Source organism: Hesperophylax consimilis, chromosome 24 (assembly GCF_061612785.1).
Source record: "Hesperophylax consimilis isolate HC1 chromosome 24, BYU_Hcon_1.0, whole genome shotgun sequence".
NCBI lineage: Eukaryota > Metazoa > Arthropoda > Insecta > Trichoptera > Limnephilidae > Hesperophylax > Hesperophylax consimilis.
Genome location: NC_142859.1, coordinates 16,609,008 through 16,627,425, shown reverse-complemented (window position 1 = coordinate 16,627,425; position 18,418 = coordinate 16,609,008). Strand labels below are relative to the sequence as shown.

Below are 18,418 nucleotides of genomic sequence, written 5' to 3'. Positions count from 1 at the left end.
AGCTAACCATAAAACACCCTAATATAATGGAACTTCCTTCTTCTTATGGCGTTAGTAAGATTAGATTGTTAATATTAATTTTAGTTGTAAGTTGCTAAATATGTAAATACTCGTATATATGTCGTTAAGATAGTAGTTATAGGCCTTAGTCGTAAGTCACTAGATATAAGTCTTAGAGATAAGTCAGTAGTTCTAGTATTAACTATTTAAGAAATATATTTGTACAGCGCCCTTGAGGTGATTTCTCACGAAAACGGCGCTATATAAATTAGCCAAATATTATTATTATTATTATTATCTCATTTGCCATGTTTCTGTGATTATGCCCATCTCGGATCGTTGAGCTGTCTTCTTAAGATATTAAATGTATGTTTTTCATGTTTAAGAGAGCAGGATTCGCAGCATAAAAGCCCACCCCACAGAGCCTTGTTGGGCAGTTTGTGCCGCCGGGAACGAAGCAGCCATCTGGAGCCTGGAAAGTGCTCAGAGGCAGTCTGTGCTGTGGCCCTCAAACAGGCCCCCGCTCACTTATAATGTGGTAAGTTAAGTGAACTAACCGCTGACACATCCAGTCAAAGTAATGCTTTTAACTACTGTAGGTTCTGGTCTTATCAGGCAAGTTAAATCTTCTCTAAATAGTATAAAATAATGTCGCTATCTGCCTCTGTCTGTTTGTGCGCTTGGTTCTTCTAAACTAAGCAACGGATTTTGATAGGGTTTTCACTATCATTTAGAGATTTTCTTCCAGAAGGTTTACATATATGATACATGCATATTATATTTATAGAAAGTAGAGAAAAGTCAATGTTTTATAATCAAATCGAAAAAGTTTATTTTCTGGCACTACATTGTTAACGCTGTACAAACCTTATGAGATACATCAAAATAATGTATTACGGAATTGTATATCTTAAAAAGGCCTACAGAAAAGTCCACTTGTGTACAAACTGTACTTTGGAATTTAAGAATTCCATTCCAAAAAAAAAAAAAACCAGTTTGAACTGTCTCCTGAACAATTTTACGAGGTTTACAAGATAGGTCGACGATTATATTATATAGTTTCGATTAACATACATGTATTAAAATTAAAATTTAATTAACCCCCGGGTTGCCAGCAATGAAATTGTGGTTATTTAAAAATAACATTATTTTCAAACACAAGTGCGTTAGTAAGAAATAACATTCAGCAAGTTATTACAGAAGTTGAACTTACCGGGAATCTGGCATTCCAAAGGTTAATGGATTCAATTAATGAAATATTGTTTGTTATTTCCAGCCGTGTTCACAATACATCAGCGCCTTATACGGGGGAGTGGTAGATGACTCGGTTTACTTCCTGACGGCGGGCTCGGATCAGAGGATCAGATTTTGGGATCTGGACCAGCCAGAAGACTCCTACATTCTGATTGGAGCACCAAATGATCCACTACTCTCCAGTAATGCATCCGTCACTTATAGGTATGATTTCAGTTCACTTATTTTTTGTAAATACCGCACTCCTAACTGTCCTAACCATAGACAATAACAAGAAAGAGAGATTTGGCATGGAAGATTACCAATTGGCACTGAGCTACGACCAAACTGCACAGATCATCAAATCTAATCTTTTGGTGTGTAGGTAGAAACAAAGGCGAGGCACCACTGAGTGTAGATTCGATTTGCAGTATTATCAGTGAACGATGTTGGCAACACTTTTTTGCTTGTGGATTCATACTATGTAATAATGGTTTATTACCCATCTCCTTTGTTTTTATTATCTACTAGCGCTGTGAAAAATCATGGGATATTATAATTGTTAGATTTGTGAAGCTGAAAGTATTTATAACATATTTGTCTCACCTTGCAAACAACAAACACTGTGAACTTATTGATATATTTGGTGTTTATAATTTTGTGAGTTTCAAAAGGCAACTAATTTCAGACCTATTTGCTAGTTATTAACTTGTATTATTTATTAGCTTTTAAAAAAGTCTTGTCTCTATACCTTCCGATGTTTTATCTTATATTAATGACTGTATGCATGTACGGACATACTTGATATGTATATTATACTTTAATTTATTTACCATTTCAAGTACTACTATTTAAATTCAATATTACATAATTACAGCTTTTGTATTTTGTCATTACTTATTAATTAGTTTCTTTTCTAAAGATACAACTGGCTTTGTTTTTCTTATTTTTTTAATTCTTCTGCTTTATAATACATATCAGTATGTTATATATATATATATTTTTTTTTTTTAAAGAAAGACAAACATTCCCGGGTTACGAATAACCCAACAATGTTTGAAAATCTCCTACTACCACCACAGAAAGCCGAAAATGTTGCTTGTGTTGTGATGGAGGACTTAGCCAGCCGAGGAATCGAACACGCGACGATATATATTTTTTATATACCTTACGAGTAAATTATTTTCCTGTTTTCAGTTTTACTGGTTTGCAACAAACATGAATGCATATATGAATATACAATGTACATAGTTATTTTATATGTGAAACTTTGCTTTATTTACAATATCAGGTGTTATTATTTGGATTTGATGTTAATCTTAGTATTAGCATTTGATTTTTTTTATATATTTATGCTATTATCCATGTATTTCCTCTGTAAAAGCCTGATAGGGCGTTAATAAATAATAAATAAATAAATATCTATCGAATGAACACCGTTAGTACAACTGTAAAAATCATTAGTGATACAGATTTGACAGATTTAGACAAAAGAAAAACATATTTCAAATATAGAATTAATAAAATAATTTTGTTACCTACTTCTGCTTGGTTCCGACAATCGGTTCCAATTTTGAAAATTAAAAGTTCATCGAAATAATTTTACGCATTGCATTACATTACGCAGGAATATTTAAATCAAGCATATCATCACAGACGATCGAAATTAGTATGTTTGATGGTTAGAACATGTCAATCTTGATGCCTTTAGTGCTTCTGGCAATTTTTATTTCACTTCTTCCACATCGACAAATTGCAAGTATTTTTTCTGAGCAGTAGGAACATTTTCCCAAAACCGATTTTATTCAAGTTTTTACAAAAATGTGACTGACCAGTAACTGAAATAATCTTTTTTTTTTTTTTTTTTTCTTCATATGAAGCGGTTACTTTGTGATGTGACATTATAATTTAAAATTAAACAGTAACTTTGTAAACATCACTTATGGGTAAATACTTAATGCCGACCGGGTTTCGCTACAACCGTAGCCTCATCAGGGCAGTATAATACTAAAAATCTAAAAATTAAATTAACATGTGTAGATATCACGGTAGGTGGACAGTCTGAGCTACAGTGGAAGAGGTAGGGATAGTTGGGAGATTGGGAGGCGAGTGTTCTTTGTCAATAGGGAACAATCTGAGTATAGGGCTTTTATTTAGGTTTATTTGGTTGTTGATGACTTTGCTATTGACGTTTATGGCTTTCCTTAACTCTAACGCTTCTAAGTTATCCAACCTAAGACCTATTCCGTTTTTATGTAATAGGCTGACGCCAGTATTTTTGTCGAACGTATGGTTTGTTGCTATGAGGTGATTTGCAAATTCGGAGAATCCATTACTGTTTAAGCATCTTAGGTGTTCTTTGACTCGCGTTTTGATATTACGCGCTGTTTTGCCTATGTAAAACGCGGGACAGTCACTACATTGCAGTGAGTAAATACCTGAGTGATTTAACCGATGTTCTTTGTCTTTAACGTTCATCAAAAATTTACCTATACTATTGTTAGTGTAAAACGCTGGTTTGATATCTGGTGGGAGGTTTTTTATGCTTTTTTGAGAGAAATTATCGATGTACAAAATTCTACGCCATTGTTGAGGTTGATTATTATTAGTTGATATATTATTATTATGAGGGGAGCTGTTAAATAGAAATTTGCTTGTCGATAATCTTTTTAATTTCTTGTTTAGGATGTTATTGACCATATTTGCATTATAGCCATTATTAATCGCGATTTGTTTAATCGTCGCTAATTCTAATAAGAAGTTGGAATTTGATAACGGGACGGTAACTAATCTATGGATCATGGAATGGAAAGCAGAATGTTTGTGGGAGATGGGATGGTTAGATGAATTATTAATAGTTGTATCAGTGTAAGTGGGTTTACGATAGATTTTAAATTCTATTTTATTGTTAATGATTGATAGGGTGAGATCTAAAAAGTTTAAGCTAGAATTAGTTCCTATTTCTATTGTGAATTTAATTTTTGTATGAAAAGAGTTTATTAGTTTTAGGAAGGAATCAAGTTGGCGCTCAGTACCTGTCCAGATACAGAAAACATCATCGACATATCTCTTCCACAATAACACATTCTTTAATAATGGCGATTTACAGTTAAAAATGTTATTCTCTAGATTGTCCATAAATATGTCGGCGATGAGGGGAGAAGTCGGAGCTCCCATTGCCAGGCCATCTGTTTGTTGATAAAAAAGTTCATTGTATTGGAAATAATTTTGACTTAGACAAACATTAAATAGGTGAGAAAGTTCCTTAGAGAAATTATTTGGTAGTTTTGAATTTTGTAATAATTTGAACAATATGCTTTTACTTTCATCTACGGGAATATTTGGAAATAAGTTAACAACATCAAATGAGACTAATTTTGAATTATTCGGAATATGTAGATTTTTCAGTTCATCAATCAAAGTGAATGAGTTCTTAATGGTGAATTTCGGAGCAAACACTTTAGAATTATTAAATACTTCAGTTATAAATGAAGCTGTTTTGAAATTCGGAGAATTACAACTTGACACGACCGGCCTAATAGGTTTGTCGTTTTTATGGATTTTTAAGAAACCATATAATTTAGGGGCCAATGGATTTTTTGTTAGAAATTTTACTTGTTGGTATGAATTGTCTTGAAAGATAGGGGATTTGCATGAATTCAAAGCACTTTTAATGTTATCTAGGTATTTGGTAGTGGGGTCTTTAGGTAGAATGTCAAATTTGTCCGTCTTAATAAAGTCTTGCACTTTGGAATTATAGTCACTTTTATTCATTATAATTATCGTGTTGCCTTTATCAGCCTTTGTTAAAATTAATTGTTCATCCTTTAATTTCTTCCTGATGTTCAGCATAATGGATGTTTCACGATTATGGTTGACTTTAAGTGTAGGAATGAGCTTTTTTATTGTTTCTGCACTTTTGTATAGAGGTGGTCCAGGTTTATTATATAACGCGGTCTCGATGTCCACTGCAACGTTTTCCACTGCACTAATGTAATTCTTTTTATTATAATCTAAGTTGTATTTTAAACCTTTAGATAACAGAGTCAGCTCGTTTGGTTGGAACTGAACTGATGAGAGATTCTGTAACCGGTCGAAGAACTGATGGGTATATTTTACTGGTTCATTGTTATTATTTTTATGTTGTGACAGATTAAGGTTAATTAGTTTTTTGTTTATGATTTCACGTTTTTTGTAGGCCTTTATAGAGGCGAAGTTTCTAACTTTGTCGTCAAACAGATCCCATTCAACCGGGTGTAATTCGTTCACCAATTCTATGTGTAAAACTTTTAACGTTAATTTAATATTATTTCTCATTTTATATGCACTTTTTAGGTCTTCTTTTAACCATGCAATTTTAGCTTTAAATACAGATGTTTTTGAAATGTCCGGTTTATTGTTCATATTTTTAAACTTAGCGTTCAGATATTTAGGGAAAACTTTCATTTTAAGACACTGTTTGTAAAAGAATATATCCACACACGAAATTCTATATTTTACGGTAAATTTTTTATACATTTTTGCTTTAATAGCTGTACTTGCTAATATTATTTCTTCATATGAAGCGGTTACTTTGTGATGTGACATTATAATTTAAAATTAAACAGTAACTTTGTAAACATCACTTATGGGTAAATACTTAATGCCGACCGGGTTTCGCTACAACCGTAGCCTCATCAGGGCAGTATAATACTAAAAATCTAAAAATTAAATTAACATGTGTAGATATCACGGTAGGTGGACAGTCTGAGCTACAGTGGAAGAGGTAGGGATAGTTGGGAGATTGGGAGGCGAGTGTTCTTTGTCAATAGGGAACAATCTGAGTATAGGGCTTTTATTTAGGTTTATTTGGTTGTTGATGACTTTGCTATTGACGTTTATGGCTTTCCTTAACTCTAACGCTTCTAAGTTATCCAACCTAAGACCTATTCCGTTTTTATGTAATAGGCTGACGCCAGTATTTTTGTCGAACGTATGGTTTGTTGCTATGAGGTGATTTGCAAATTCGGAGAATCCATTACTGTTTAAGCATCTTAGGTGTTCTTTGACTCGCGTTTTGATATTACGCGCTGTTTTGCCTATGTAAAACGCGGGACAGTCACTACATTGCAGTGAGTAAATACCTGAGTGATTTAACCGATGTTCTTTGTCTTTAACGTTCATCAAAAATTTACCTATACTATTGTTACTAAATTTGACATTCTACCTAAAGACCCCACTACCAAATACCTAGATAACATTAAAAGTGCTTTGAATTCATGCAAATCCCCTATCTTTCAAGACAATTCATACCAACAAGTAAAATTTCTAACAAAAAATCCATTGGCCCCTAAATTATATGGTTTCTTAAAAATCCATAAAAACGACAAACCTATTAGGCCGGTCGTGTCAAGTTGTAATTCTCCGAATTTCAAAACAGCTTCATTTATAACTGAAGTATTTAATAATTCTAAAGTGTTTGCTCCGAAATTCACCATTAAGAACTCATTCACTTTGATTGATGAACTGAAAAATCTACATATTCCGAATAATTCAAAATTAGTCTCATTTGATGTTGTTAACTTATTTCCAAATATTCGCGTAGATGAAAGTAAAAGCATATTGTTCAAATTATTACAAAATTCAAAACTACCAAATAATTTCTCTAAGGAACTTTCTCACCTATTTAATGTTTGTCTAAGTCAAAATTATTTCCAATACAATGAACTTTTTTATCAACAAACAGATGGCCTGGCAATGGGAGCTCCGACTTCTCCCCTCATCGCCGACATATTTATGGACAATCTAGAGAATAACATTTTTAACTGTAAATCGCCATTATTAAAGAATGTGTTATTGTGGAAGAGATATGTCGATGATGTTTTCTGTATCTGGACAGGTACTGAGCGCCAACTTGATTCCTTCCTAAAACTAATAAACTCTTTTCATACAAAAATTAAATTCACAATAGAAATAGGAACTAATTCTAGCTTAAACTTTTTAGATCTCACCCTATCAATCATTAACAATAAAATAGAATTTAAAATCTATCGTAAACCCACTTACACTGATACAACTATTAATAATTCATCTAACCATCCCATCTCCCACAAACATTCTGCTTTCCATTCCATGATCCATAGATTAGTTACCGTCCCGTTATCAAATTCCAACTTCTTATTAGAATTAGCGACGATTAAACAAATCGCGATTAATAATGGCTATAATGCAAATATGGTCAATAACATCCTAAACAAGAAATTAAAAAGATTATCGACAAGCAAATTTCTATTTAACAGCTCCCCTCATAATAATAATATATCAACTAATAATAATCAACCTCAACAATGGCGTAGAATTTTGTACATCGATAATTTCTCTCAAAAAAGCATAAAAAACCTCCCACCAGATATCAAACCAGCGTTTTACACTAACAATAGTATAGGTAAATTTTTGATGAACGTTAAAGACAAAGAACATCGGTTAAATCACTCAGGTATTTACTCACTGCAATGTAGTGACTGTCCCGCGTTTTACATAGGCAAAACAGCGCGTAATATCAAAACGCGAGTCAAAGAACACCTAAGATGCTTAAACAGTAATGGATTCTCCGAATTTGCAAATCACCTCATAGCAACAAACCATACGTTCGACAAAAATACTGGCGTCAGCCTATTACATAAAAACGGAATAGGTCTTAGGTTGGATAACTTAGAAGCGTTAGAGTTAAGGAAAGCCATAAACGTCAATAGCAAAGTCATCAACAACCAAATAAACCTAAATAAAAGCCCTATACTCAGATTGTTCCCTATTGACAAAGAACACTCGCCTCCCAATCTCCCAACTATCCCTACCTCTTCCACTGTAGCTCAGACTGTCCACCTACCGTGATATCTACACATGTTAATTTAATTTTTAGATTTTTAGTATTATACTGCCCTGATGAGGCTACGGTTGTAGCGAAACCCGGTCGGCATTAAGTATTTACCCATAAGTGATGTTTACAAAGTTACTGTTTAATTTTAAATGAAATAATCTTCTTGCGAAATTTAGTGAAGAGGGTAAATAACATGGGTTTCTTGCAAACCAGTCTTTCTCCATTTAATTTTATCGTCAAAAGGGGCTCAAAAAGATAAAATATGTATTAGATTAGTAATTTGAACCATAATTAATTATCAATCATTATTCCTAAAAATAAACAAAGTAGATAATAAAGACAGCTAGGGTGACATTCAGTTTTTAGCAAATGGGATTTATATAAAATCTTATTATATATTCATGTGGAGTAAGTTAGTTTTGCTTAAAAAAATTCTCCACCTAATTTTCCCAGTTTAATAAACTGTATATTTTACAGAAGTCGCCTAGTGGACGGTACCTCCGTCATCCAGGAGAGCACCTGCGTGTCCGCCTCGCCCACCGTGTCCTCTCTGCACGAGGAGAACCCCTCCCGCTGCGGCCCCGAGCCCCGCGGGCCCCACCACACGGCCCCCGTCACCTGTCTGGCCACTGTGACGGCCCAACACTGCTATCTGCTGAGCGCCGAAGCTCAAGGGGTCATCCATGTCTGGAAATAGCCTCAATACTGTTCGATTAAGTTGTTTATTATATTGAAATTTTTCTTTTATTCGCTTGGTTGTCGACTTCGTAATGGCTACAAAGCAGTGGCATGCATTGCCTTATGATATAAAGTAAGCTGTGTGGTTTTTCAAGTTCGGTTATGGATTTTATTCGGTGCAGCATTTTTACCTGCTAAGCGCCGAAGCTTAAGAGATCTTCTATGTCTGGAAATAGCTTCGATAATGTCCAGTTGATTTGCGTATTCATTATCGAAATATTCTTTTATCATGTTCTGTTTTGTAAGTGTTCTGTTTTATACAGTTACAGATTGATTTGTATTCTTAGTAGTTCTGGGTCGATCAATCATCTTACTTGATCTTTGTGAGTGGGCAGTTTAAAATTACAAAAATGCTATAGATTGATCAGTGTGTCGCCGCAGTATTGACGTAGACTTTAGATGTATTAATTGTGTACACTGGGCCGTCTCGAGTCAGAAATAGAGTTGGTTAATCTGAAATGGACGGACACTGAGGTTCCAGGCTGGAATCGCAATGATAGCCCATTTCAGATATTATCTCTATTTTTGGTCTTCAAAATTTATAAATCTATGGTCACTCACCACGTCCATCTTGGGTGTTGACTAAGCTGACAGGAAATGATCGGGTCGATGATGATCGACCCAGGACTAAATCTTTGTATGGTTATTGAGTTCATAATGGCTACATGGAGATGTAGAGGGTGATAAAAGCCAGGAGAAATACCAACATACATATTTCCTTTTCTACAGAAATACGATTTTAAAACACATGCTAGTGTTTTCTTTCTGAAATTTTTAGCACTATTTAGGTTCTATAAAGAGAATTTTGTACATTTTTTTATTGCATAATATCATATTGTATCAATAGTGAACTACTCTTTTAATTATTTTATACAGGGTGTATCAGAATGAACCTCAAAAACTTTAACCATAGATTCCTGAGCTTGTTTGGAATAAATAATGTAGATTTGGTTTACGGTGACATCTTCTATTATCTATATAAATAAAAATGTTAATGTTCGTTTGTTCAAAATCTTATATCTCGGAAAGTTCTTTACCGATTGCTTTGAAATTTTGATACAACGTTGCATTCGAATATGCGTATGTTTTTATATGCCTATATTATAAAGATGTCTCCTGTGACACGTAAGAACATGCTTTGTTTTGAACTGCGTAATCTGTTGGAAAAAATTTATTTTTTTTTAAACTTTTAAATTTAAAACAACAATCTTTATTTACATATTTCACATGCCACCACTGACGATACCAATCTTAAGTTACTTACTGCCCAATGGACGGTGCATATCACGTGGTACAAGCGTGCTGATATTAGATACATCCTGATACTGCATTATGTTTTGTTGATTTCAGAAAGTTATTCTAATTTTATTAGCAGCTAAATATTTATTTCTTTATAGAAAACTTCTATTCTTTTTTCATTATAAAAAAAATATTAGATAGAATTATATTTTCATCGTTGATAAATTTAAACCTTCTGATCTTCTGAGGAATAATGCCTTTTACATGGCATTGCATACTCAATTAATTTTGCATATTCAGTTTCCTAAATTAGGCCTATTGAAGCTTATAAAAATATAATTTGTTTTTAGGTTACATATATTTATTTTACACATTTTCGTATTTTTATTTTAAGTATCTTTTTTCCATAATCAGGGCTCAAATATTGAAAATTTAAGTAATTAAATCAAAATTATTTTTATAATGTATTGTAGAGTATGTTTGTTAAATATTATATCAATAGATATTTTTACAAAAACAGCGCTATGCAAATTGTGCTATCATTATTATTATTAATAAATTATGCATAAAATAATGTGTAAAAATGTTATTACCATGACCGGGATCTTCTGCTAGTCGAGAAACTGCTATAAACCACTGAGCTATTGAAGCAACTCTCAGACCTGCCGTGACATATTTAGTTTTGTTGGCTGTTAAAATTTTGTTTTGTAAAAACATATACAGAATATTGCAATTTGATTTTGAAAATGGTTTCAACTTTTGATCTCATTATAGGTTGTGTCGTAGAATTTTATTTCTGCTTTGTTTAACATTATCAATTTCCTTATTTTTTTTCTGCAACATGCTGATATTTAATTTTTTTGCAGATATGAATGAATTTGAGGTTCAAACGAAAGTCTTGAAAAAATAAATTGAATTAAAAGAATAACCCTTCATCTAAATATACAGTTACGTTCGCAAAAACTGACTTGTCAAGAGATTCAATATATTAATTTTTCGCTATGCTTTGCCAAATAAATAACCAGTAATCATTATTAATAACATAATTTTACAATATTTAGAAGATAATGTTGGTACCTCGCAGTAAAAAATTAATTCAGTTAAAAATTATGTTAGTTGATATGGTTGAATTAGCTTAGTGGTAAGAGCACTTCCCCGGCAAGGAAGAGGTCCTGGGCTCAATTCCTAGATTCGACTTTCCTTTGTTTCACATTTTTCGTTTTTCATTTCAATATTCAATTATTAAATATAATTTTTGTTAATCTCTCATTTTTGGACATATGTATAATTATAATATGCCAACAGTTAATTTAATATATCTTCAGTATACTGGCAACAAAACTTTAAGGTATAACGCAACCTTCATATAATCTACACATTCATAGATGGCAGTAATTTAATTATTTTATTAAAATACTCTTTTTGCAAGTTATTTCTTTACAATATTATGACGAATTATTTGTTTGCGCCCATACATACGCAATGTGAATATGAATAAATAGTTTTTACATATAAAAACTCAATTCTTTCAAGAGAGGCACACAAATACAAAAAGTATGGGTTTTCGATGCTAAATGTCATATTTCCAACTTAACGTTTTTTGTCAATATGTCAACGATACGTAATGCCATTTAACAACTCATATGGTCTCGTAGAAATCATTGTTTCCCTTACTGTCATGGTGAAAAATATAGTCTAAAACACCACGCTTTATATTCAAATCTAGAAGTTAACCACAGAAGAATTAAAATGTGCACCTTAATAAAACCCAAGGGTTAGAACGCAATTTGAAAAAAAAAAAGTTTTATTTTTATTTTTTTTTAATTATCAGTAATTTTAGTGACAAAAAAACGAAAGGTGAGCCATTTTAATTTTTTTTGTTTGCATCAAAATTTTAACATTTCAAAAATGTTATGTTTATTTCTAATGATAAAATGAGAAAGCGTATTTCATCACATTTCAAAAACAGTGTTTAGTTTTAGGATACATTCAGAAATATTTAATTTATTTCGATTTTTTTGAAAAGCGGAAATGTTCCGACCTTCTGACAGAATATGCCAGAGGCCTTAGGGGTAAAGTTTTAAGAACCTACCTACCTAACAGAAACTTTAAAAACAGCATGAAAATAAAAGTTTTAAGTTGTTTACATAGCTTTACTTGATTTTTAATTAAATTGGTTAGTGTCACAATTTCATTTTTTTTATTTCAGTTTATTAGATACATACTTTATGCTACACCTATATTTCATAGTCTATATTTTTCAAAAGTATTACTCTAATCTTTTTTTACTTTGTTTGGTTTAAGATTAAATTCGAAATAAACCTCTGCTAATATGTATTCTTAAAACTTTATCATGACACAATATTACATATGTAATTATGTTATTGTATTGATTCCATTTGTAAGTTAGTAAATGTAACTTTATGTAATACATTTGAATTTGCTGTGATCTTCATGTTTTGTAAATATTTTTTTCATAATACGTATTATGAAAAAACACACTAAGTATCATTAAAAATATCAATTTGAAACCTTTTTTTTAATCCTCTGCTCACAGATCCAAGTTCAACCTGTTCTAATAATAATAATACTAACTATCTCAACAAACGGATTGCAATCGTTAGAATACAGACGTCAGGCGGGGATGCTGTCCTTTTACTGGTATTTCGTATAGACATTTGTCACATGAGAATGGATCGGTTCTACAATTCGTTCTTAACCATTCAGCTATGGAATGATTTGCCGGCGTCTGCGTTTCCTTCCTCCTACAACTGTGACATGTATGACAAGACCTAGGTTCACTCCTTCCTCTCCTCAAAAAAACCCTTACACAGCATCCCTAAAGATGGCATTGGTCCAGGGGGAAATTATTCTGTTAGACCTTATATGATAAATTAAGAAAAACAATAATGGTTACAGTAAAGTAATAATTGTATTTATTTGTAAATATATTAACAGAATACAATGTGCCCACTATATAAATTCGAATTCTTAGTATAAAGAGTTATTAATTAAAATACAAAAACGCACTGAATAGATAATAAACACTAGAAATGCTTTCCATATAGATTTGAATGGAAACTGATGTTGCCACTGACCTAGTATCTTTTGGTTTTACCGCATTTAGCATGCGCTCTGTCTCTCTTACACTACCAGACATTGTATATCATCATTACGTTTGATAAAAAGTGAAAACTTTAGGGATGGTGAAATGAATTTCTGTATTTGAAATTTAAGCAAAGAATGGTCAAACTTTTGGATTACCAAACAATGTCCACATCGCATTTCTTGTGTTCTTTATTCTTTGTAATAACCCAATAAACAAAACATTGAGGGCCTTACTTGATAAACAACCATATAGCATAGTTAAATGGTTGTTTATCAGTTGTGTAAAATTTAAAACTGGTGTTTTAGTAAGGGGGTGATTAAATAACAATATCAAATAGGTACTTGGTTTCTTCAACAATCAGCAAAATAATCAAATAAAATATTATAAATCTGAGCAAAAATTCTGCAAAAGGAATGTGTAAATCACAAAAATTAATACTAAATGAATGCCCATCATCGAACTCAAATAGATTTAATACTAAATTAATGCCTATCATCAAACTCAAATAGATTTAATACTAAATGAATTTTTGACCTGTGAAAGTAGGAAAATTCTATAATGTAAGAGGATCATTATTTGAAACAATCAGAATATCATTGTTCGACATACAAATGAAACAAACTGTTCAAAAGAGAGAAAAAACCGCAACACTTATGCCGGCATGATAACTACTAGCGTGCTTGTATACACAGGCAAGTAGCTTGCTTGCATACAAGATACAGGCGTGCTAGCTACTCATATCTCTAGTACGGACGTAGCTGGCTGAGGAGGACACGGAAGAAACAGTGGCGGAACGCCACTGAACGCACTCCCAAAATTTCTGCCAATCTAAAAATAATAATTATCAACCGTCATAGATAAATGAAAATAACTAAACTAACTAATAAAATTCAAAACAAATAACAGTAATATTATATCGTTACTCTTAGACTACTATTAGAATTAAGTTAAATTCAACCGGATCGAATTTTCGTTCTTTGTATCACATGTCATAAGTCACGTGGTGCGAGCGAATTCCATATCGCTCATCAAGAAACGTCACTTGGGAACTCCAATTATCTATACGCGCAAAGCGTGGATACTGACTATAGTATTGAAATTTCTCCGAAACGTGAACGGCACTCGCTGATGCCTCTTAACACTAGAAAGACCGGGTACTGCTCCATACCTATAAAGACCACAACGGTCATTTTGACCGCTGATAACATGCGAGTTTATTATTATTGTAATTGTGTAAAATTTGGCATAATATTAAATAACTAAAACAATAATTATGTATTGAAATGATTTACTTTAATCAATTAGGTGCACATTTAGTACAAACTGTTGTTTTTTTATAATTTCCGAGGCACTTTCCGCAAACAGATTTCTTACAATTATCACATGTGTCAGATGTTTTATTTTGTTTACATTTTTTATTAATTTGGCACTGTCGTCTTTTAGAAGTTTTATTTTCCGGTTCCCTTTTCTGTCAATTCTTCAGGAGCAAACACAAATGGACCAGCTCTGGTATTTGTATATGCTGACCTTAGTTCTCCAACAAGCTGTAGGTATAGTAAAATTGTGACGAGATAATAATTTTTTTGCTACCTTTTTATAAATTATCCATGCATTTATAGCGGCTAGATCAAGTATGTTGTAGAAAACGTGCACAGGCCACCTTCTACTTCCAGCTCTTACGGAATTTTTTCGATGCATTTGGTCGATTATATCGAAACCATATTTTGTAGAATTGTAAAATTCAATCGTTTCGGGAATTTTCTTTGTTCCGTCGACAAATTGAACATCTGGATGTACTGTACTCAATATCATAACATTTTTCTACGGTTTTCCTTGATAAACAGTTAGTGTAGTACCATTGTTAGCTTTCAAAATAAATGATTCATAACGTGGAGTACAAATGGTTTTGCAAACTGCTGGTATTTCTCTCCTGGCCCTTTTCATCGTTCCGATAATAATTTGTTCTGCTCGTAATTTCTCTGCCAGCTTCATCGAAGTAAAAAAATTATCAGTTGTAATGTTTCGTCCCTTTTTGAGATACGGTTGTAATAGTTTCATTATAATGACATATTCTGGTAATGAATTGAAATCTCCAAACTGAATATCTCCAATTTCCGGAAGTTCTGTTACTCTTGCAGAAAAACATCCTACAAGTTGTGTACATCTCTTCCACGGCTGCCTCTTATTCTAACCCCTCGACCACGAAGATTTGAAATCGGATTTCTAGGAAAAGATGTCGATGTCATCTGAAGATCTTCATCTAATTCTGTAGCTTCTGATGAAGAAATATTGGGCTCCAAAACAAAAACGGTGTCATAAATTTCACTGGCACAACATTCTTCATCTGACTGATCCTCTGCAATGTTTTGAAGTCTTTCTAGTTCTTCCATTATATCCGACTCGGTAAGATTTCTACGAGCTCTTATATCGATATGATATTATGTTCCAAAGTTTCAATAAAACTATAGCAAAAATAATTAGAACACAATCTACAAAAATAAAAAGAAATTTTTGATGACTTGAAATACTTACGCACAGAATATGCGGTATAATACTAACAACTTGCACCCACAGTGCAGATCTAGTAAGAATGATACCGAAAGAAATAGAAAGGGAAATTAGTAGTAACATGTATAAGTTGGAATGGGTATATTTAAACTTGGATAAAGAAGATCCTAAACAAACTCAGCTTAAAATGGCCCTAACGGTCACATTGACCGCGGCGGTCTTTGTAGGTATAAATCATTATATTACAATAAATAAATAAGGTACGTACATGATTTTTTTCACCATGGTCGTTAAATTATAAATCATGAAAAGTAAAAAAAAATCAGATCATTACCATAAATATAAAGCAAAATATCGTCATATTACATCGAGAAACGGTCAAAATGACCGCTTCGGTCTTTCTAGTGTTAATCTCTACGGCGAGATGGCGCCACTTTACTTTCCAGCTCACATACTGATCACTCCAGCAGGTCGGTATAAGCTTCAAAATTGTTATTTGCTAGTTCCCTTCACCGCTGAAGGCTTACTTGACCTCACATAGGGACTGGCCATATTTTTAGCGCACCACCCATTTTTTTGTGTACAAGCCGCCACTGGGAAGAAATAAGAAATGAACTGCAATTTAATTTTTGTAAGGCGGCATACCTGTAATCCACAAGCACTGATAGCTTTGATAGGGCATATTGACGTTTAGATTCCTTTCATCACCCTGTCGAGCCATTTTGAACAAAAAAAACGAGCTACTGGCACACTGAAGAACGCAACTGGCATGCTATTGAGTGAGTTACCAGCATGTGTATCTGCAGCTTTAATACAAATCCATCATCGAAAGTCATCAACCCGCATTCAAAAGTTTTGAGATATGTACATAAATAAATACATTTTAATGTTAGAGAAATAATTTTATTTGAATGCTTTAAACTTTTTACGAATCCGAGTAGATAAAACTTAGAAATTTCCGTTACATAAATTTTAAAGTTTATTTCATCAACATACCAGCGTAGACTAGTGGTGGGCGTTTTTGTTCTTTTTAAAAAACGAAAACGAACTGTTATTTGTAAAACGTCAACTGTTTACCCAAACTGTTGAAAAAAAACGAGCCGTTTTTGAGGTAATTTGTGTGAATTAGTAATGGGTTAGTAGCGTAACTGTAAGTTACAGCCCATAACAATAAAAGTAATAAAACCCTGCTATCTATAGGGGCGAGATAGCTAGGTATATGAAATTAAGTTATATTCACATAACCAAGAATTCGTCGTTCAGAAAATAAACAACTTTACACTATCAACACTCAGTATACGAGCCTTTTGGTGAGGTCTGTTCGTTTTTCTCGTTACTCTCGTTCTCGTTTTGTAATAATAAACAACTGAATGGAAAACGGAAAACAGCCCCTTATTTATGTGATTTCAATTTCAACCCGTTTTAAAAATAACAGGATTCCCTTCTCACTCTTTGCCCGTAATGGGTGTTAAGTGTGAAACGTTAAGATAGTGTTTTTTCCCGGAAAAAACAGCTAAACAGGGTGCCTTACAGAAAACAGCTCTTACCTGTTATGGATTGCCTTCTCGCTTTTTACCCGTAATGGGCCTTAAGTGTGAAACGTTAAGATAGTGTTTTTTCCCGGAAAAAACAGCTAAACAGGGTGCCTTACAGAAAACAGCCCTTACCTGTTGTGGATTGCCTTCTCGCTCTTTACCCGTAATGGGCCTTAAGAGGAAACCGGGTGGTGTTTTTTCCATACAAACGTATTCCTCATTTCCCTCTCTGGATTTTGACACTAGAGAAAATATTTTTTTTACATAATATGAATATTGACCGCAAGCGTGTCGGTACGTTTTGATTTTTTTGATAAGTTACTTTTTATAGGAGTTATAACCCTTCAAAAATTGTTAAAATTGCCTTTTTTTAACGCCATCAACAAACGTTCAGTATACAAATAAGACGATGTATTTTTAAAAAAAGCAAAACGTACAGACATAGAATGTTTTCTTCCAATACATTTGGTAAAAAAAATCTTGGAAATCGGTTCAGTTTTGGAGTAGAAAAATGAGGACTACAAAACCTCGATTTTGACAATTTTATTTAGGTATTATCAGGCTGAGGTGCATGTGTCCCTTTCTCTCAGTATTCGGGGGTGAGGGGGGGCGGAGAGGGTTTTGTTGAATACGTATACAGTCAACGAAGTGATGTGACATTCTCAATAATTATATCGATACACTAGTCCACTAGTGTTGTCATGTCCCAAGTTATCGATGTTTTTTTAAAATTATTTTTCTGTTTGGTGACTTATCTTGAGTGTGCCAATACTTACCGAGCTTATTTACTAAAGTTATTGTGACAAATTTAATTTGTTTACGTCAAATAAATTAATGGAAAAAAATTGAAAAAAAAACACCTGTTACAGACAGACCCCGAGATGATTCCGTTCCGTATTGCCGAGTTGGATATGGAACACAAAAATTAATTAAAATATTTTTTGATAACTTTTGAAGGTTGTACTCAACATAATATTATCCCTTTATAGGACACTTTTTTTAAGATACAACTACCGAACCAAAAAAAAACTTTTATATTTGACTATATATATTGTTCTAGATTTAAAAAAAATATATTTTACAAGAAAATGTGTGATGGTAAGTACATACACCACTGATCGTTTGATGGAATGCTGGTACAGCGTATGTTCAGTGGTACATGCATCTACCACATGTTGTTGAATCGATTATGTTATTATA

At 32.9% G+C, this 18,418-nt stretch overlaps 1 protein-coding gene across 1 annotated transcript in view; it reads left to right on the top strand.

Annotated features, from left to right (window-relative positions):
• The window catches only part of Vps15 (vacuolar protein sorting 15), a 46,194-nt gene extending 35,419 nt beyond the window's left edge, over positions 1–10,775 (top strand). The window contains exons 23-25 of the mRNA XM_089646596.1: positions 387–538; positions 1,277–1,458; positions 8,567–10,775. Coding sequence (XP_089502722.1) covers positions 387–538; positions 1,277–1,458; positions 8,567–8,786 — 554 coding nt within the window. The 3' untranslated portion in view covers positions 8,787–10,775. The remainder of the gene's footprint in view (positions 1–386; positions 539–1,276; positions 1,459–8,566) is intronic.
• The last annotated feature ends 7,643 nt before the right edge of the window (positions 10,776–18,418 follow it).